General features: G+C 43.4%; 1 protein-coding gene across 1 annotated transcript in view; it reads right to left on the bottom strand.

Moving 5' to 3' along the window:
• Positions 1-3,381: 3,381 nt before the first annotated feature.
• The window catches only part of CLTRN (collectrin, amino acid transport regulator), a 34,939-nt gene continuing 17,055 nt past the window's right edge, over positions 3,382-21,265 (bottom strand). Inside the window, exons 5-6 of the mRNA XM_004709944.3 lie at positions 18,457-18,651; positions 3,382-4,220 (exon numbers count right to left, since the gene is read on the bottom strand). Coding sequence (XP_004710001.1) covers positions 4,064-4,220; positions 18,457-18,651 — 352 coding nt within the window. The 3' untranslated portion in view covers positions 3,382-4,063. The remainder of the gene's footprint in view (positions 4,221-18,456; positions 18,652-21,265) is intronic.

The raw sequence follows: 21,265 nt of genomic DNA, 5'->3' as shown, positions 1-21,265 counted from the left end.
CTTGTTTGTGCATGTCGTTAAAGTGAATCACAGCATTTCGGCGCTCTGTCTGTTCTTAGTCTAGAAGCTCCTCTGAAAACTGCTCACTTTTGGGGACCCTCTGGTGTGTGAAATACCAGTGACCCAGCTTCCGGCGTCACAGCAATACACAGGCCACCACAGCACAACTAACAGACGAGTGGTAGGCTGCTAAAACGACAACCCGACCTGTTTTGGAAGAAATACGGCCAGTGTGCTCCTGAGAGACGAAGGATGGCAGGACTTCATTCTTTTTCCAGGAATGCTATGAAAATAAAGAGTGGGATGATTCAATAAATGACCACTAGCAATGTTTCACTCTCAGGAAGCCAAAATCCCCCTCAACAAAGAGAAGGGTATTCTTAGTAACCGATGTAATCTCATCTTAAATAATTGATGGAGTCCCTTCTAGGGTATTCCTTCTTTTATATTTTATATTTCCTGAACCCAGTAGGATGTCATCCGTCGAGTGAGCATTCACTAAATACTTACTGTGGGGTCGGGGTGGAGAAGGCAGGCAGTGGGGGAGAGAAAGAACTCACTGCTTTCGTCTACAGGGTATTGCAGTGGTTAGCTCTTGCGGAAAGATGGAAGATGAAACTGTCTTAAATGGCAAAAGTCTTTTACATTTCTTCAGCAGACCAAGCTCAAATGTCACCATCCCTGCTAATGTTCTCTAAACTCTTGCTTTTCAGATACTTCCGTCTTTTGCGTTGCATCGAGTTTGGGTTAAGGGCTTGGAGACGGAAATGACAGCTCCGTTTCCACAACATTTTACTTCCAGGACATATCACCCAGCAATGTAGTCCTTTGTGTTCCCTTGTGGCATATTACAGGGTCATTTCATTTAAAATGTGAGGTGCAGGTGATGGCTGACAACTCTCTGGTTGCTAGAGTGTCAAAGGCAGTAGACAGAAGACATCAACTACACATCACTTTGATATTGACTCTCAAGGTTTTAGTACATCTCTGCTAGAGTAGAAAATTTTCCCAATGGCTCTTTAATGGAGCAGACCTTTACCAAAGGAATAAATCCCCTCACTAGCAGAATAAAAATGTTAAAACACACGCACATACACACACACTCCCATCAAGTCGATTCGGACTCCCAGTGACCCTGTAGGACAGGCCCCTGTGGGTTTCCATGCCTGTAACTCTTAGTGGGAGTATAAGGCCTCATTTCTTGTGAGGAGCAGCTGGTGGTTTCAAACTGCTGACCTAACGGTTAATGGCCCATCGCACAATCCACTATGCCACCAAGGCTCCCAGCAGAATCACCAGTGAATCAAATGATCCAGTGAGCAAACTAGGTTCTTACCATACCCACAAAGTAAGAAGCATATCTAAGATCAATGTTTCTCAACCTTTATTATTATTATTATTATTATTATTATTATTATTGTCTTTGGGTATTTCTCTCCTAATCTCTTTGCCCTAAGAAAAATGTAATACCATAGAAACTCCAAATAAAATAAAATAAAATAAAGAAACTCCAAAATCAAAGCTATGATTAAGTCAATGCTGACTCATATTGAGTCCCTGCTGTGGGTTTCCGAAAAGGTAACAGTGTTTCTCCTGCAGAGCGGCTGGTGGTTTTGAGCAGCGGACCATGTGGATCGCAGGCCAACTTGTAGCCACGACACCACCAGGGCTCCTGTGGGACCACAGGCAGGCCGCGGATCCATGCACTGTTGCACTGTGGAAAGCAACAAACCACTGTAATGTGGAAGGCTGACTTCCTCCCTGCTGGAAGAACCAATTTCCACCCCTTGAGAACACAGGTCTTAGATTATGTTTGCTAGTGCACACTGCTTGGATTCCGATGGTGTCTCACCAATTACCAGATGTCTACGTGCCAAGCGAAGGTCCCTGTGTGGTGCAAATGGTTCAACACTAGCCTACCAATGGAAGGCTGGAACCCACCCAGAGGTACCTTGACAGACTACCCTGGTGATCTGTTTCCATGACGATTACAACCAAGAAAACGCTATGGAGTCGTTCTGCCCAGCTCACACGGGGCTTCTCAGAGTGAGGATTGACTCAGCTACAACTCATGACCATATATGAAGCTCCACGCCGTTCCCGGAATGTAAGTTTCACCTAGAAAGAATGCTTTGCCATGGAACTTGAAGGTGACTCCACTAGGACACATTACAAAACCTGCAGCCAAAGCTAATTTCCAGAGCAGCCATTGGCAAAGTGGATACACCCCCTACCATCTCTGTAGCATCACATTCTGGTTTCATGCTTACCCCATCATCAAACTTCGTGTGTGTGTGTGTGTGTGTGTGTGTGTGTGTGTGTGTGCAAAGTGGATTAGGAGTTGGGCTTCTAACTGCAAGGTCTGCAGTTCAAAACCACCAACCATCCCAAGGGAGAAAGATGAGGCTTTCTGCTTACCCAAAGATGTATGGCCTCAGAAGCCCACAGGGCCATGTGAGTCCGAGGGTTTGCATTTTCGGTTTGAACTTTTCCCTAAGGCTGCCATAGCTCTGTCTGGGGACCAAAGCAGAAGCCTCGCCTGGGAGCCCCTTATGCAGTGTAGGTGCTCAAGGCTCACTGCAGGCTACTAAACCACGGGCTGTTCTTCAACTAGATTTCCAAGGGATAGGCATATTCAAGTTTGAAAGGCAGTAGTCAAGATAATTCCTGTCCTTGGATGTGATCGTTTGAGTTGTTTGTTTGTTTGTTTGTTTGTTTGTAAGATAACCCCTAAGAGACCAACAGCCAGTCACCATGAGCAGCCCAGTTCTGTTGCGCCAAGCAGGAGTGATGCCGGCACCATTTTGTCAGTGGGCAAGAGGATGGAGGATCAGATTTTCTGCTGTCTCCCCCATTCCCACAGCTTCTCCCCATCATTGTCCCTGTACGGCTTCCTAGATAACCCGAACTCTGAGTGGTCCCCAATGGAGAGGGCCCCGAAGGAGCCATAGGGAGAGCTCCCCTGTCTTGGTTGTTGAGGAACACATGTGTTCGGAACACTGACTGTGGGACTGCCCATCTCTCCGAGGGCGGGGTGGTGTTTGATTGGGTTCACCACTGTAGAATAAAGGAAAGGGAGACGAGAGGAAGGAAGTGAAGATGAAGGAGGAAGATGGAGGTGGGGAGCAAGGAAGGAGGAGAAAGAGGGGAGGGAGGAAGACAGGCAGGCGAGGTGGCCTCTCCAGAACTGAAATCAAGTCTGCAAGCTACCAGGTGTCTTCAAGCATAGGTCTATGAAATGAAAAGCATTCCTTTCCAGGGATGGCGAGTAGATTCGACATGAAAGCTAAACACCTAGCTCACTAGTTTCCTCAGTGTGGTATGCCCAGGACAGAGTCCCAAGCTGTTACGTTTAAATAGATCTCAGACCACCATCAGTTGTGCGAGCAGAAAAGCGAAAACTAGTATTTTATTAAATGAGCCTGGATTGGATTTTTACAAGTGTGCAGACATTCTCAACCAGGAGAGCTGCTCTACTGGAGACGGAGAGTCCCACGAAATGTAAGCAACCATGGGGAAGATGACAGGATCAAATCCCACCTTGTGTTATAACAGTTCCATCTGTGTCGATTCCATTTACAGCCATCACTTTTGACTCTTGCTTCTGTAGTCAGAGACCAGAGTGATTAAATAGGTCTCCGAAAGGATCCATTTCCACTTCCTTCTGCATCTGATTGCAGATATTCCTCACTGTGGGGGGTGGGGGTGGGGAAGTGTGCATATATGTATATAGAGATATATGTATGTCTATATTGACCTGAACTTATTTCTTAAAATGCATAAATATGGTGGCATTCTGCAATCGATAACTCCAACTGCCACATGCCTACACCTACACGTGTGTGCTCAAAGCAATTGTTAAGGATCGTATGAGTAGTCAGCAGCTGATGATTCCAATGACCTTCTTCCTGTGATCAATCGCCTTCTACTTTCACAGATGTTCACAATTTCTTTGAAAAGAAGCAAGTGAAGCAAAATACATCAGCGGCCTTGATATTCTGGAGTGCTAGGCAGTTGCTCAGAAATAAGGGTTGAGCTTCTTGGAGAAGTCGGCCAGCAGCCTTCAGAGAGGGGTGAGCCGCTCGCCCTCTGGCACAAAGGCTTCGTTCAGGTGCACCTCCTTGGTGTCCAGGGGATCACAGGGGATGCCATTCTCCACGGTGATGGGGGTTTCACATTTATCTTCGGCATCTTCTACTTCAGGGAGTCCCTTGCTCTTCCTACAAGCACATAAAAAGAATGACATGGGTTAAGGAGGAGATGGCTTTCTACAGAAGCTGGAGAGCAGAAAGGGGAAGAGGCACCTGACCATGGAGACGGAAGCTGATGGGATTGTGTACAGTCAGAGAAACGTCAACGATCATAAAGAGCTGCTGAGGTGAAAGGTACCAGCTAGATAAAACGTCTTCATGGATGACATATTCAGATGGACCAAAATAAGTGGTCTACTAAAAATACTGGACTTAATACGAGGATAAGTCAAAAGTATATGTGTGTACGCAGACAGACATGTGTTTACTGCCAAGAAAATGTGTTTAGACACATCTCTGCAATCAGCAGTGGGCTGCGGACATGTTCTCTCAGTACTATCTTTTTCTTAGATGCATTAGGGTGCCTTCATTTTTTAAAATGGCCAATCAAAACAGTAGCCTCCTTGAGACTTGTTTAAAGGTTCTAGCAAGGGAGCACAGCTACTCATATACCCTTGACCGAAGGATGGTCCTCCTTCCATCAGGGTGGGCTGTTCTTCAACCAAGTGCACAAATTCGGGAGGTAACCAAGTCCCCAAGGAATCCTGAAAATAGACTTCTGACTCAGGGGATAGGGCTTACCACCTCATCAGACCTGATTGGAAAACACTCATAAGGGTCAGCAGACAGACTGTGTGTGTGTACGTGTATATTTCTTTTGCCCTATGTCTATCTATATAACATAGACAGGACAAACAATCCTGAGAAGAAACCAACAGGACAAATAATCCTGAGAAGAAAATCGACAGGACAAACAATCCTGAGGAGAAAACAACAGGACTGGCGGTCTGGAGGGGGTGGGGATGGGAGAAGAAGGGGTGGGGACGGGGAGTGGTGAACCAACAAACTCAGGGATGAGGGAACAAGAGATCTAAAAATGATGGTGAGGAGGCCTGGTGGGTTTGATCAAGTGCAATATATCCAAGAGGAATTACTGAGAGCCGAGTGGAGGGTGAGCATGATAGTGGGACAGGAGGAAGGTGAAAGGAAATAGAGGAAAGAAGTAGGAAGTAAAAGCTATGAATAGAGGTATAGCTATAGGCATGTATATATGTAAATATATCAATTTATAATGAAAGGGATAGAGACCAATGTACATCTATTTTTATGTTAAGTATTGAGATACCAGATGGACTTTGGGCCTCTACTAAAGGCCTCCCTAAACACAAGAACCCTTTGTTCAAGTAACCTGGCACTCATTGATACTCACCTTCCCAACACCATCAATGAAGACAAAATGGGTGCATAAGCAAAGTGGTGAAGAAAGGGGATGGAGCCCAACTATCAAAAGATAAAGCATCTGGGGTCTTAAAGGCTTGAGGTTAAACAAGCGGCCATCTAGCAGGGAAGCAAATAAGCCCACATGGAAGAAGCACACCAGCCTGTGTGATCACGAGGCATAGAAGGGATTGAGTATTAGGTATCAAAAGACCCAAAACAAATAATTACATCAATTCTGAATGAGGGGAGTTGGAGTGGAGACCCAAAGACCATCTGTAGACATTTGGACATCCCCCCACAGAAAGGTTACAAGCAAGGGACAATTCAACTAGGGTACAGTATAGCCCCGGAGAAACACACATCATTCCTCTAGTTCCTGAATGCTTCCAACCCCCACTACCATGGCCCAGTTCTACCTTAAAAATCTGGCTAAACTGGAGTACACACATTGGTATAGATAAGAGGTCTCAACACATGGAATCCAGGACAGATAAACCCCTCAAGAATAGTAGTGGGAGTAGTGATATCATGAGGGTAGGGGGATGGGGGGTAGAAAGGGGGAACCCATCACAAGGTTGGATAGATAGCCCAACCCCCCAGGGGGACGAATAACAGAAATGTAGGTGAAGGGAAACAATGGACGGTGTAAGACATGAAATAACAACAATAATATATCATTGATCAAGGATTCACAAGGCTGGGAGGGTGGAGGAGGGAGGGGGAAAAAGAGGAGCTGATACCGAGGGCTCAAGTAGAAAGAACATATTTTGGAAATGTTGATGGCAACATATGTACAAGTGTGCTCGATACAATTGACATCAGATTTGTAAGAGCCCCCCCACCTAAAATGGTTAATTAAAAAATTAAAAGTGGCTTCTGCAGGGCCCTGCTGGGCCAGTACAATTCCAGGCAGCGAGGTGAGCTCAGGTTACAGGCACTTTATTTGGGCCCTAAGGGCTCATCTTGATATATTTTCTCCAAGGATACAGATGGTCATGGGGGGTTGCATGAGTGAGAGAGAAGGCAGGAAGGCTGCACTGAGAAGGATGTTCCCATCAGGACAGTGCATCTGCTCAGACTCAGAGCGTAGCAAAGACCGTCTCACAAGAAATTCATTGGAAAACCTTATCCCAACCACCCTGCAACCCGGATCTTGCCCCTTCCCATTTCAATGTGTTCCCCTAACGCAAAGATCTTTTCAGAGGAACATGACTGGAGGCCCTGGAGAAAGGCAACACTGCTGTTTTGACATGGTGTACATGGAAGGATGCCTGGGAAGGTCAGTGAGATGGGAGCCCCTCTTTCAGAAGTGCATCCACCTAGATGGAGGCTCTGTCAAGAGACAATCAAAGATGACTAATCCAGTGAAGAAGTGGGTCACATGCACATATATTTATGCGGCAATACACTGAGGGAGGGGATGGACTTTGGACCTCTGTTCATACCCTCCCTCAATTCAAGAACACTTTGTTCTAACCAATCGGCAGTCTGAGAGGTTCACCCTCCTGACACAATTGCTGAAAACAAAACAGGTGCATATGCAAATGTGGTGAAGAGGGTCGATGGTGCCCAGCTGTTAAAAGATACAGTGTCTGGGGTCTTAAAGGCTTGAAGTTACACAAGCAGTGAAGCAACAAGTCCACATGGAAGAAGCACACTACCAGTGCGATCATGAGGAGTCATAGGGACCAGGTAATAGGTATCAGCAGACACATAAAAAACAAAAACATATTGTTGAGAACGAGGGGGCCTGGAGCGGAAATCCAAAGCCCATATGTGGATAGTTGAACACTCTCCCCACAGAGGGTCCACAGGGAGGGGATGAGTCACCAGGGTGCAGTAAAGCATCGATGAAACACACTATATTCCTCTGGTTTTTTGAGGCTTCCTCACCCCCCAACAACCATGACCCTAGTGCTGCTTCCCAGTTCAGACTAGACCAGAACATGTACACAGATATCAAAAGGGATGGGAGCTCACAACACACAGAATCCAGGAGTGAGAATGCTGATGCCAGAAGGACAGGGGGAAGTGGGGGAGAGGAAGGGAGAAAGGGGAAACCGATCACAATGATCGACACATAATCATACACACCTCTATAGGGTGAAGAACAACAGAAAACATGGGGGAAGGAAGACAGAGGTTGGTGGGAGGGATGAAAATATTAACAATGTACAATCTATCAGGAGGCTATGAGGATGGGCGGGTGGGCAGAGTGAGGAGGAAAAAAAAGAGCTGGTACCGAGGGCTCAATAGAAAGTAAATGTCTAGAAGAGAATGAGGGCAACACATGAAAAAACATGCCTGATTCAATTGATGTATGGATTGTGATACAAGTTGTATGAGCCCCCAATAAAGTTTTTTTTTTAAAGAAGTGGGCCAAAGACAAGAGCAGACAATTCACCAAAGAAGGCAACCAGGTGGCCAACGAGCATATGAAGAAACACTTGCCATCACTATCCATTTGAGAGATGCCAAGCCAAACAATGATGAGAGGAGATGCCACCTCACCCAAGCATTAATAGCAAAGTTAAAGAAAAAACCCAGAAAATAACAAATTCTGGAGAGAGGGGATATAGAGACGAGAACTCTCATACACTGCTGGTAGGATGGAAGCGATTGCCCTGAGATAATCTTGAAACTTTAAATCAAAACTATCCCCTACTCTAAAATGATGTGGGAGTGATTGCACAATTCTCCTTCATATGATTGAACTCTTGAATGATACAATAAGTAAATTACTTGCCAATAAAACTGTTGGAAAACAAAACAAAAGAAAAAACATTCCCTGAAGTCATCTTAAAACAAAACAGTAGTTTAACTTAACTAGTAAAAAAAAAAAAAAAGGTCTGTCTCAAGCACTGTACTCTTTTTGAAGGACAACCCATCGAGGATCAAATTGACCACAGCAGCTAGCAAGACAGAAACCTTAGGGGGCAGTGAGTTTATGTTCACGGAAGAGGAACCACTCAGAAAAGAGAGTAAGAATGGTTGTCCAATGCGAAGAAAGTACTCAGTATCAAGCACTGAGCTGTACAGTGCAGAATGGTCGAAAGTGTTGAATGCGTGCCTGTTGGGTTTTATACAGTCTCAACAACCGCCACAAAATCTATACGATTATTAATAAATTGTAACGATCTGTACAATTGTTAATAAATACAGTTTTAATGGTCCAACCTCACCGTGAACTGTACGTGTGGTATGGAATTCCTGTTGCAAACTGGCCTGAGTGAATAGAGCCTAGTGAAATAGATGTCAATTCGATGGTATCTTAAAAAGAATTGGTTGTCAGGTGTCTATTTGTCAACTTCTTTAGTTAGATAAATAAAGAAAGAAAGAAAGTTCTTCTGGAATTCGAAGGAAACTGGCAGAGACCTAGGCCTGACACACAGCTCTTTACCAGCAACTTCACCTTTCTTTCCCAGTCCCAAAGGCCAAAGAGACCATTGACTATCCCAGGGCAATGGGAGAGAACTTGCAAAGGAAGCTGCAAATCGAGGGCGACGGCTGTCTTGTCCTTAGAAGATGGATCATGTCTCTCTCAGCTCAAGAATGTCTAAGGGCAGTCACTGCGGAAATATATCACACTCAGTCGTATGGTGGCAAATTAGGTCCAGATTGTTTTCACGACCTCGGGTCCAGTCGGTCTTTACACTGTTGGGCTTCACAAACTGCAGCGTCAGGAGCTTGCTCGCTGGTGGGCACGATAAGCAGCTCAAAGGTTATCCCACAGTAAAGCGGTACTTTGTCACGTTTCATGGTGTGTGCTGTAATAAACTCATTCCCTGCCCGTGCATTGCTCTTACTAAGCACAATAAAATTTGGCTATCTGTCGGAGTCATTCTGCTGGGTTATTCTGCTAAAAACATGCTTTCTTTTTCCTTGAAAAATAAAGTTGGGTGTAAATGACTTCCACCTTTCGGGTGTTCAGGAAGAGGGCAAGCAGACTGTGATTAAAATCTCTGAAACCGGCTTCTAGAAGCCTAGGAAGTCCATCTGACTTTCACAAGGAGGGATGAACCCAAAGTGAAGTCGCAGGCAGCCTTGGGGGCAGGGCGTATTGAGAAGCAGGAAATGCTGGAGATAAAGGAGTGGTTGGTGGTCCATGCTGACAGAGAATTGCTGTCTGCCTTCAAAGAAAGAGAGGGAGGGGGAAGGAGGGGGAGGGGGGAAGGGGGAAGGAAGGAAGGAAGGAAGGAAGGAAGGAAGGAAGGAAGGAAGGAAGGAAGGAAGGAAGGAAGGAAGAAAGGAAGGAAGGAAAGTCTGTTTTTACAAAAAGGGCAGAATCGATGAATTGGGAATTGGTTCGGTCCTCCTCATCAGTCTCTAAGGCCTGGAACTATCTAAGGGTACATGCCGTTCTAGCAGGTCGGGAGCAATGGTTAAATGCTGGGTTGCTAACCTAAAGGTTAGTGATTCGAACCCATCCAGAGTCTCTGAGGGAGCAAGGTTTGGCAATCTGCCTCCCTCAAGATTACAGCCTAGAAAACCCTGTGGGGGCCAGTTGCACTCCGGAGCACTCGGAATCTCATGGCCTTGAAGTTGACTCAAAGGCAACTAACAAAGCTGCTGCTACTTTTCAACCATTAGACGGCAGGCCAGTTGCTTTGCATCGTTGTCCAAGAGAAATTCTTTCATTTGAAAGACAAAGACATTCATAAAATCTTCAGGATATTGTTCAAAAACTCTCCCTGCCATCAAGTAGATTCCAATTTCTAACTACCCTGTATGGCAAGGTAGACCTGCCCCTGTGGGTTTCCAAGACGGAACCCTTTCCAGGAATGGAAAGTCTTGTCTTTCTCCTTTGGAGGGGCTGGTGGTTTCTAACTGCTGACCTTGAGCTTAGCAACCCAATGCTAGCCAAAGGAGACGATTATACAAAACACCTCCTCCAGTTTCTGCTGGACAACAAGAGTTGGATAAGGAGTAGTTAGCGTTATCTTTCAGGGTGGAACACGGGCCCATCCATGTGTTCCTATGTTTGTCTCTTCCATGGTACTTTTAGTAGAGTGTCTATCACAGAATGTGTTCCTATGTTTGTCTCTTCCATGGTACTTCAGTAGAGTGTCTATCACAGAATGCGTGGTCAATAAAGAAATAAAACCTTTTTACTTTTCTGGGCTTTGGTTTCTGGAGGATGGATTAAGAGAAGCATTAAGGCCCTTACCTAAGAACTGAACCTTCTAACCAGTCCATTTATATCCTGCACTCATAGATCAATGCTACTATGCACATGGAAGGTGGAGATGGTGCTGTGTTTGTGACTCTCCCTGTATAGCACAAAATGACAGGTTATATTGAATTAGCCCTTTATAACTGATTTTTGATGGGGATGATAATAGTGGTAATTTCATTTTGTCAGCTGTTTTATTGATATAACCCTTTTCAGAGTATAAAGTGCTAGTATATATGTATTTTTATTTGGTCTTCTCATCACTACAACTATGTGAAAAAAGAAATGATAATATGCATTCCCTTATGTGACCTGCTGAAGATTACTCAGCTAAGAAATGCCAGTACCTGGGGTTGGAAGCCAAGACCAAGAGTTTGGGTCCAGTGCTATTTACACTAAAACACACATCACATCATTAACATCATTACCACCATAACTGTCATTATCAACACCACTATTACCACCACCATCATCACCACCATGATCATCACCGTCCCCATTATCATAAAGCTGACCACATAACTAAGACATCTGCTTCTGGACTGGGGCTAGACATCGATCGAGTTCGGACACCAGAGAAGAAGGTTGCTTACCCTCATTCCCAACACCTTAGATGTTTCTCAAAAGTAGAAAATTATTTTTCCAAGATTTCTCCACAAACAGCTGTTCTCAACAAACCAGATGGCAATAAGCAAGCCTGCTTGGATCATTTCATAGGGAGGTACTAATGATGGACTGACTCTGGCTGACCCAGGCGTGAGAGAGCTGGCATTTCCAGCCATGATATAAGTATTTATGCTATGGAAACTGACAGAGGAATTTATTTTAAGTGAGCTTGTTGACCAGCACGTCACTATTATGGTGACCCGCAGACCTCACAGAAATGTCCACATTTTAAAATAAATGTTAATTAATGAGTAACATCCCAAGCAATGACTGAGTGGCTCGTGGAGAATTTTCTATTATATGATGTCAATATCTGAGTGCAAGAGAAATACTTTCCCAGCACCCCTTAAATATAGTAATGGGTTAAGCTCATCTTGGAAAACAATAGTAATTGCCGTTCATTTAGTATACACTACTCTTTAGTGCATGTTATATGCAAAGTTCCACTGCTATCTATAAGGTTTTCTTTTCTCCTCTTTTTTCAGAAATAGATCACCAAGCCCTTCTTCCTACCCCATCTTAACCTGGAAGTTCCACTGAATTCGGTTCACAATGGGCGATCCTGCTGGGATTTGAAGTACTGGTGGCATCACTGCCAGCACCGTAGCACCAACGCAAGCCATCACAGTACAAGAAACTGGCATACAAATGTATTTGAATTGGCAACGAATATTGAATAGACCACAGGCTGCCAGAATAATAAGGAGCCCTGGTGGCGCCGTGGTTGCAGAATGGGTGGCTAACCATGAGGTTGGCAGTTCAAAAGCACCAGCTGCTCTGCAGGAGAAAGATGAGGCTTTCTTTTCCCGTAAAGATGAACCATCTCAGAGACCCACAGGGCGCAGTTCTGCTAGGTCCTATTGGGTTGCTAGGAGTCACGATCTACTTCATAGCAGTGAGTTTGTTGGGGGTCTGGTTGGTTGGTTGGTTGGCGTTGGTTGAACAAATCTCTCTGGGAAGAAACACAGTTAGGATGCACTCACAAACTTTGGTCCTCTTAACAAGAGGGACCAGTCCCTGGAGAAGGACATGATGCTTGCTGAAGTAGGGGGTCCATGAAAAAGAGGAAGACCCGCAGTGAGATGGATTGACACGGTGACTACAACAATGGGCGCAAACATCAAAATGGTGGAGCTGTTACACGGCTGGGGTCGCTATGAGTCAAAAACAACTTGGTGACGCCTCAGAACAACAACTGCAGGGTCCTTTAGTCATATTTATCTCATTTCATTCTCCTGAAAGCCCTATGAGATATTATCTCTGGGGGAGGGAGGGAAAAATGAGGAGCTGATATCAAGCGCTCAAGTAGAAAGAAAACGATGATGGCAACAAATGTACAAATGTGCTTGACACAATAGGTGAATGTATGGATTGTGATATGAGCTGTAAGAGTCCCCAGGAAAAGTATATAAAAAGAGAGATATTATCTCCATTTTGCAGATGGGAAAACTAAGCCGCAGAGAAGTTAGGTGACTTGGTCAAGGTCATACTAAAGGGCCCAGCTGTTAAAATTTCAGTTCATCTAGTTTGTGCGCCAATGACTGCGTAATTCCCATCCCATTGGTGGCTCTAAATAAGCAATGTATTATGTCATGGACAAAGCAAACATTTTAAAGGTCTGCTTGAGAAGTTTCCTCAATGACAAGTTCACATTTCCATGTCTTAGATGACAGGGGCACCATTCTGCAGACCAACAGGATGGTGATTTCGATGACCCTCTGGTCCCACCTAGGATTGTGATTCTGAGATTTTTTCTCCTTCTGTCACCCACTATGCCACCAGGGTTTCTCAACCAAGTATTCTCATTATTATATAATGTGTTCATTCAATGGCTGGACTCTTCATTGACTGTCTTCCTCACCACTCAAGGTTTTGGAGACAACGCTTCTCTTTATCATGGTTGTAAGAGATCTTTAATGACATTCTGGGGGGCCCTCCCCATTTTATCTGCACCTTCTCCTCATCTTTATGTCAGTGATTTGCCTGAGGGAAGCCAACCACACATTTGACTCAAATTTGAATCACAACAAATCGATTTCTCTTCAGAAGGTTATCATAGCTGTCCTGACTATATTTGCTAATTATTGATGCTCACCAGGTTTACACAAGAGAATGGTCCATCTGCTTTCCTAGTTTGAGTAAGAAATGAATTCGTGAAGGCAAGGTTGTGACTTCTCCCAGGCAACCGATTAGGATGTTGTGCACCTAGTTATTATGTGACTGCAGCACCTGCTCAAGAGGAAGGAGACAGCTGATCCCAGCACAAACAAGCTGAAAGCACAGTAAATGGCAGGATAATAAAATAATAGTAACAGCCAACACTTACTGGGTGCTAACTGTGTGGCAGGCACCCCTCTAATTGCTCCACTTACTGTCTTAGCTCTTTTTGTCCCACCAAGTTACTCACTGATGTCCACCACACTTCAGTTACTCCGGAGAAAGTAAAAGTTATCCAAGCATAGATAACAAAGACAACAAACTTTAACCAATTTGACACCAGCCCCACAAGCCATATTCTCCCAAACTCCGTTTTCTGGATTCATTGCCTTGGCTGCCTGGTGTCAGTAGATTTACAGGACTTTACCCAAGGGTGGCACCTCAGAGATCAACCTTTGACTCTAAGCATTCTATTGGCAGAGTCCATTCTTCGAACTCCTACTTTTATTGTACGAATGAGGACATCAAGGAAAAAGCAGACGGAGTGAATCTGCCAAGGTTATAAGCATTAGAAAGGAGACCTGGTGGCACAGTAGGTTAAGTTTTGAGCTGCTCAGGGCAGGTCAGCGGTGTGACCCCACGAGCTGCTCTCTGGGAGAAAGATGGCATTCTGCTTCGGTAAAGATTTCTAGCCTTGCAAACCCTCTGAGATAGTTCTACTCTGTCCTATAAGGTTGCTATGTGTTGAAATCCCTTCAATGGCACATAACAAAAACAAATGAGCATTAGAATCAAAAGAAACATAATATCTCAGGATTAACACAAACTTTCAAAATATTCAGCACAGATATTCAAATCTTGCAAGAGACTATTTCTTAATCAACCCAAAACAAACAATTTTCACTTTGCATTACATGGTCCCTTTGGATTACGTGGTCACCAAGAAAAGGGAGCAAGTAGAATTTGACCCTAGTCTTTGAGTTTCATTGGAAGACTGGGCAGAAACCACATTTATTCTATAGCATTTCAAGTTATCAATTGGGGGAGGAGGGAATCATGGAATCCAAGATTGCAAATTATTACTTTCAGCTAATAACAGATGAAACATAGAGACAGCAGTAAACCTCAGGAGAAGCAATTAGTAGAACTCATCCTTGACCAAATAAATCAGACATGTCTGGTATAGGCACCAACCCTTTGAAACGTAAGGCATGTTTCTGGGAATCCCATTTATTAGAATCCATTTCCCTTCATATTAGAAAGGAAGGTTTAGAAGGATCAAGATGTTTCATGAGAGTTGAAGGCTCCCCTCTGGATAGGAAGTATTTGTAACATCAGTGGTTTCTCCGTCCATCATGCCGAGAAACTCTATCTTCTCTCTTCCTGCTCCACTCAGGAACTCTCCCTCTTGAAATCGTATAAGTTGTACATCAACATTTGCAAATGGTTCTAGAACCCAGGTAAATGAACTTGGGGAGTGAGAATCTATATGAAAACAAATCTATTGCTGTGGAGTTGATCCTGGTGAACTATAGAACAGAGTAGCAATGGCCCCCACAGGGCTCCGAAAGGTGTCGTCTTTATGTAAGCAAACTGTTCTATCTTTCTCCCTTGGAGCAGCTGGTGGGTTTGAACCTCAGACCTTTCAGTTAGCAGTCAAGTGCTTAACCATGGTGCCTACAGGACTCCTACTCCTTTGGGAATCCACAATGAAGTAGTAAAAATGGAAGCAGTCAAACATTTAAGTGACTTAGATTCAACTGGACATTCACTGGACTACGTCTTCTTCACAGATGCCAATTTACTGAGTTTGCAGTAGGGTCAAGGAACCTACATGTTAAACAAGTCTTCCAAGTGATTATGATGCAAGGAATTGATTGCTCTACAGAATGTCCTAGACACTAAAGAGAAGAGCATCCATCAAAGGGCGAGAGGCATAAGGCTGGCTGAGTATATCCAGGACAAGATGATGGTCTGCGGGCACTGTGTCAAGAAGAGACAGGCCAAGGTGTGGAGACATAGATGGAACTGGGGGTCTGTTGGTATCTGTGTGTGGATCGCTTCGAAAAATGAACACTGCCTACCCCAAATGCCTGCTTTGGGTATCCAGCTTACAAAATCATGACACTGTTATTAAGATCAAGTCTGGCAATATAATATACCATGTAAATAAAGCAAAGGGAAAGAACTATAAGATCGTATCAACTGATGCTGAAAGGGCATTTGGCAAAATCCAACCCTCAGTCCTGATAAAAATGGTCAGCATTAACAAAATGAATCTGATCCTGTTTTCACAGAATCATGAATGCCAAAGGTAAAAAGAGCTGCAGGCGTGCATCCAAAGGGAAGGTGTGCCTCCTTACTCCCCTTGTTTACATTTTGTCTTTCGTGGTTTCCCCTTTAAAAGATTGAAATAGAATTCTAGTGCTCTAAAAATTAACCTTCTCAAGTGTTCCTCATTGCTTTTACAACAACACTTATTTTCATATATTTATTTTTGTGATGTCATATAATAAATATAACTCTTCTAGCAAAACAGAAATAGAAGGAAAACTCCTCAATATAATAAAGGGAAATTCCCCAACATAATAAAGGCCATAAAAGCAAAACCAATAGCCAACATCTCTTGCTTAATGGTACAAAACTGAAAACATTTCCCTTGCCAACAGGAACCAGACAGAAATGTGCTTTATCACCAGTCTTATTCAATATCATATTGCAAGTTTTAACCCGAGCTATTAGACAACAAAAAGAAGCCAAAGGTATCCAAATTGTCAAAGAAGAAGTAAACTTCTATTTGCAGGTGATATCATTCTAGACATAGAAAATCCCAAAGATTCGACAAGAAAATTGTTGGAAATAATTGGAAACTTCTGCAATGTGGCAGGGTACAAAATCAACATAAAAAACAGTCGAATTCTTGGACACTAATGAAAAGAACTCTGAAAATGAACTCGAGAAAGCACTACCATTTATAATAGTCACTCCAAAGATGCCATACTTAGGAATAAACCTAAGCAGAAAAACAGAAGACTTGTACAAAGAAAACTACCAAACATAGAAACATGCTCCATGTTAATTGATAGGAAAACCTAACATTGTGAAAATGCCAAAGTAATCTATAAATATGCAAATCTGATACAGATCATAGCATCATTCATTAAAGAATTGGAGAAATGAATTCCCAACTTTGTATGAAAAGGGAAGAGGATCCAGGATAAGCAAAGCACTCCCTGAAGAAGGACACAGCCTCTCACTTCCCGACTGCAAAACCTACACAAGCAAGGCAGTCAAAACAGCCTGGTCCTGATATAATGACAGATAGGCTACTGGAAGAGAATAGAGCGATCAATCCATCCACCTACAGACAACCGATTTTTGACAAAAGGCTGAAATATATTTAATGAGAAAGAGATAGTCTCTTCAACAACCGGTGCTGGCAAAATTTGATTTCAATCTGCAGAAGAATAAAATAGTACTCAACCCTCACTCCATATACAGAAAACAAACTCAAGGTGGATCAAAGACCTAAATGTAAACACGAAAACCATAAAGATCATCAATTAGAAAATAGGGACAAACTTAAGGGCCCTAATACATGGCATAAAGCACACTACCAAATATAACAAAACACACACAGCAGAAGACAAAATATATGACTGGAACCTCCTAAAAAAAAGATACTTATGTGAACCCAAATACTTCATCAAAAGGGTAAAAAGAGAACCCACAGACAAGGGGCCAGGGGCTTGGCATGGGACTCATCTCTAAAAATCTATAGAAAATTACAACATCTCAATAAGAAAACAAGAATAATCCAAGTAAAAATGGGCAGAGGACATGAAGAGATAGTTCACCAAAGAAGACATCCAAATGGCCACCAAAGATATGGAAAAATGTTTGTCATTTCTAGTCATTAGAAAGATGCAAATCAAAGCAACAATGAGATACCACCTTGTTCTGGCATTGATAGCCAAGTTCAAGAAAACAGAAACTAACAAATGCTAGAGAGGGTGTGGAGAGATTGGAATCCTCATATACTGCTGGACTGTAACACAGTACAACCACTGGAAAAGGTGATACAGTGCTTCCTCAAACACTGGGAAGAAATACCACCAATCCCTTTACTCGGTTTATACCCTAAAGAAATAAGAGGCATATCGTGAATAGATATATATATGCACACCCATGTTCATCCAAGCATTATTCACAATGGTGGGAAGAGCCAAGCAACCTAAATGACCATCAGTGGAAGAATAAATAAACACATTTTGGTACATATCCATAACAGCATACTCTACAACACTAAGGAGTAACAATCAAACTGTAAAACATGAAACATCAAGAATAAAGTTAGTTGGTCACAAAAGACAAATATTATACGAGACCATTGTTATAAAAAATCAATCCAAAAAAAGGAGCTGACACCAAGGGCTCAATAGAAAACAAATGTCTGGAAAATAATGATGGCAACATATGGACAAATGTGCTTGATACAATTGATGTATGGATTATTACAAGAGCTGTAAGAGCCCTCAATAAAATGTTTTTAAAAATATCAATCAAGATACATGGTGTAGAATAGAGAGGAAGATGGTGATAGAAGTAGCCTCAACTAAGTCAGGGGCATTCGATTCTAAAAGGGACCCCAAAGGAGAACTTGGGTGATATATTTTTTAATCATCATTTTTTTTAAAGTTTCAGGTTTAAGGCAAGATCATCAACCAAGGGAAAATCTTATTTTTCCAAGTCACAAAATAAATTGGGCAAATGCTCTTCAAATTCTCACTCACTCCCATTGAGTTGCAACTGCTGACTCATAGCGGCCCCCTGTGGGTTTCCAAGAGTTAGGGAAGTAGAAAGGCCACTCTTTCTCTCACAGAGCTGCTGGTGGTTTTGAACTGCCAACCATGCAGATAGCAGCTCAACGAATAACCATTACACTTCCAGGGTTCCTACTTCTCAAGTCACTCCCTTTAAACCTCTTACCTTCTACGCTGCCTGATCCCTGATAAAATCAGTAGCGTGATTGCCACGATGACGATGCAAAAGACCACACCGAATATGATGATCCAGACGGGCACAGCTGAGTCAGTGGGTGGTCCAAGAGTGGCAGGGATTTTTAAAAATTCCAGAGTCTGGTCATTCAAAAGAAAGGCATTGTTGATCCGGTTCCTGTTCATTCTAAAGTGTGTCGATATTTCAAAGCAAACAAAACAAGACAAACACAAACATGAGAAGCAGAAAAATACAGACCCCGCCCCTCCAGAATTATGCATGTCTTTGGAAACAAAGCCTCCCTTTGGCAGGAGACTTTAGGTTGACAAACAAAAAAAGTTTGGAGAAGGCCTTTGTGTTGTGGTTTACCTGGTTATCTATTCATTGGTTACAGTGGCCAGCGAGGTGCTAACTGATGCTCAACTACTGTCAACTGTTGCAAATGCCATACAAACATCCAGAAGTCCTGAGATTTGAGCTCTGTCTACACGTTTTCTGTCCTGAGAGGCAGCTTCTACACTAGACTCATAGAACTTTAAGGTAGATCACAGAGACACCAAAAGCTCTATTGGATTGCACAGCTGATTCGAAGTGCTCCAGAATCCCAAATCTTCTCAATGTTATCCATATTTAGTTAGGATCCATACAGTAAAATAATTTTGCATAATCAACAAAGCACAAATAAACATCTTGCTGATACTCTCTGCTTGAGGTCAAAGTCTGCAACTATATGCCTTGTGCCATTTCCTCTACTGAATCCCACTTGCTTGAATTTCTAGCAGCTCCCTGTCAGTGTAGTGCTGCAACCGTTGTGGAAAGGTTTTCAGCAAAATTCTACTTGCATGTGATACCAATGATATCATTTTATAAGTTGTGCCTTCTGATGGGTCACCTTCCTCTGCAATGGGCACAAATGTGGATGCCTTCTATTGGCTATTGCCAACTAGCTGTCTTCCAAATTTATTGGCATAGACAAGTGAGTACTTCCAGTGCTTCCTCAACTTGCTGAAACAATTCAATTGGTATTCTAGACTCTATTCCTAGAGCAGCAGTACTCAACCTGTGGGCCTCGACCCCTTCCAGGGTGGAACGACCCTTTCACAGGGGTCGCCCAATTCATAGCAGTAGCAAAATGACAGTGATGAAGTAACAATGAAAATAAATTTATGGTTGGGTGGGTCACCACAACATGAGGAACTGTATTAAAGGGTCACAACATCATGAAGTTTGAGAACCACTGCACTAGAGCCTTTGGTTTTTTGCTAATGCCTTCTGTGTAGCTTGGTGGGTTCTCCACTAACCTTTTGGTCAGCAGTCTAGCACTTTAACCACCAACCTTCCAGGGCTTTGCTTGCACCACCCAACCAAAACTAAACTCACTGCCATCGAGTCCATGCTGAATCAGTGACCCTATAAGACTGGGTAGAGCTGCTGCTGGGAGCTTCTGAGATGGGAACTCTTCAAGGGAGTAGAAAGCTGGTAGTTTGGAACTGCTGGCCTGGCGGTTAACAGCCCAGTGCATGACCACTGCACTACCAGGCAGGGCCCCTTTGTAGCACCCAGGGACTCCTTATTTCGTACCAAGTCTCTCAGAAAATCACTGTGCTTTTTATGCTGATTGCATATCTTATTTTGGACAAGTCACATGTGTTGATGGCGACTATTAGCACAGGTGCAGAGAGCCCCATCATGATGGCTCTAGGGTCTCTGCCAACCAGCCCCAAGCTATCAGGGAAGCCCATTGTCAGAAAAAAGCTGTGCCAAGGCCTGGCCTAATCATTTATTGATTGGAAGTGGAACCCCAGTCGGAGAGCCCAGGGCAAGGGATAATTTGAAAGTCATTGACTCCAACTATGTGAGGCTTCTGTGTTTTCATAACTGATTTGGGATAATCTGGAATATAAACCTTTCCACACAATAATAAAGTTCATGACCAAGGTATAACTCAGGGGGAAAAAATAAAAGAAATGAGCCTTGGCTCTGCATTCTCATTCAAGCTATCTGGCTAGCCTGTTGCTACTTTCTCACTCCAAGCTGGACCTGGGCGCTGTCACGTCTCAGGTTGATTGGAAGTTCTAGCTCAAGTACAGACTAAATCTGCCTCCACAAGGGAATTGCCAATTGGAGAACTCCTTGACCTTCACCTTCAAACACTCATCAACCTCCTCACATGAACTGACACCTAGTGCCTTCATTTTTCTTGCAATCTTCCTGTTCATAAGACCTGAATTAAAAGGCATTTTCACGTGAAATGCAATATTCCGAACTCCAACACCCTAAGCGGTGGGTTTGACCTAGTGGCGTAGTGGTTACGATAAGGCCAGCAGTCCGAAAGCACCAGCCGCTCCTCGGGACAAAGAAGAAGGCTTCTACTCCCATGAAAGGAATGACAGTCTTGGAAACCTTCTTTATCCTACAGGATCACGATGAGTCAGAATTGACTCGGCGACAGTGAGCTTGTGGACCAGTATACTTAGTGGGGAAAGTGCACAAATGACTTACTTCAAACCTTCTTGTTAAAGCAGATTAAGGAGTTCCCACTGGTATAGAGCAGTGGTTCTCAACCTTCCTTATGCCATGACCCTCTAATACAGTTCCTCATGTGGTGGTGACCCCAACCATAAAATTATTATCGTTGCTACTTCATCACTGTCATTTTGGTACTGTGATGAATCAGGTGACCCCCATGAAAGGGTCGTTTGACTCCCAAAGGGGTCACAATCTGCAGGTTGAGAATCGCTGGTATAGCTCCTCTGCTTGTTTGCTTCAACAAGGGAAATAGACGCTTGTTCACAAAAGC

The sequence above is a fragment of the Echinops telfairi genome, unplaced genomic scaffold, assembly GCF_000313985.2.
Source record: "Echinops telfairi isolate 266 unplaced genomic scaffold, ASM31398v2 ScPeMD7_53;HRSCAF=182, whole genome shotgun sequence".
Taxonomy (NCBI): domain Eukaryota; kingdom Metazoa; phylum Chordata; class Mammalia; order Afrosoricida; family Tenrecidae; genus Echinops; species Echinops telfairi.
This window is presented reverse-complemented; position numbering and strand designations above follow the sequence as displayed.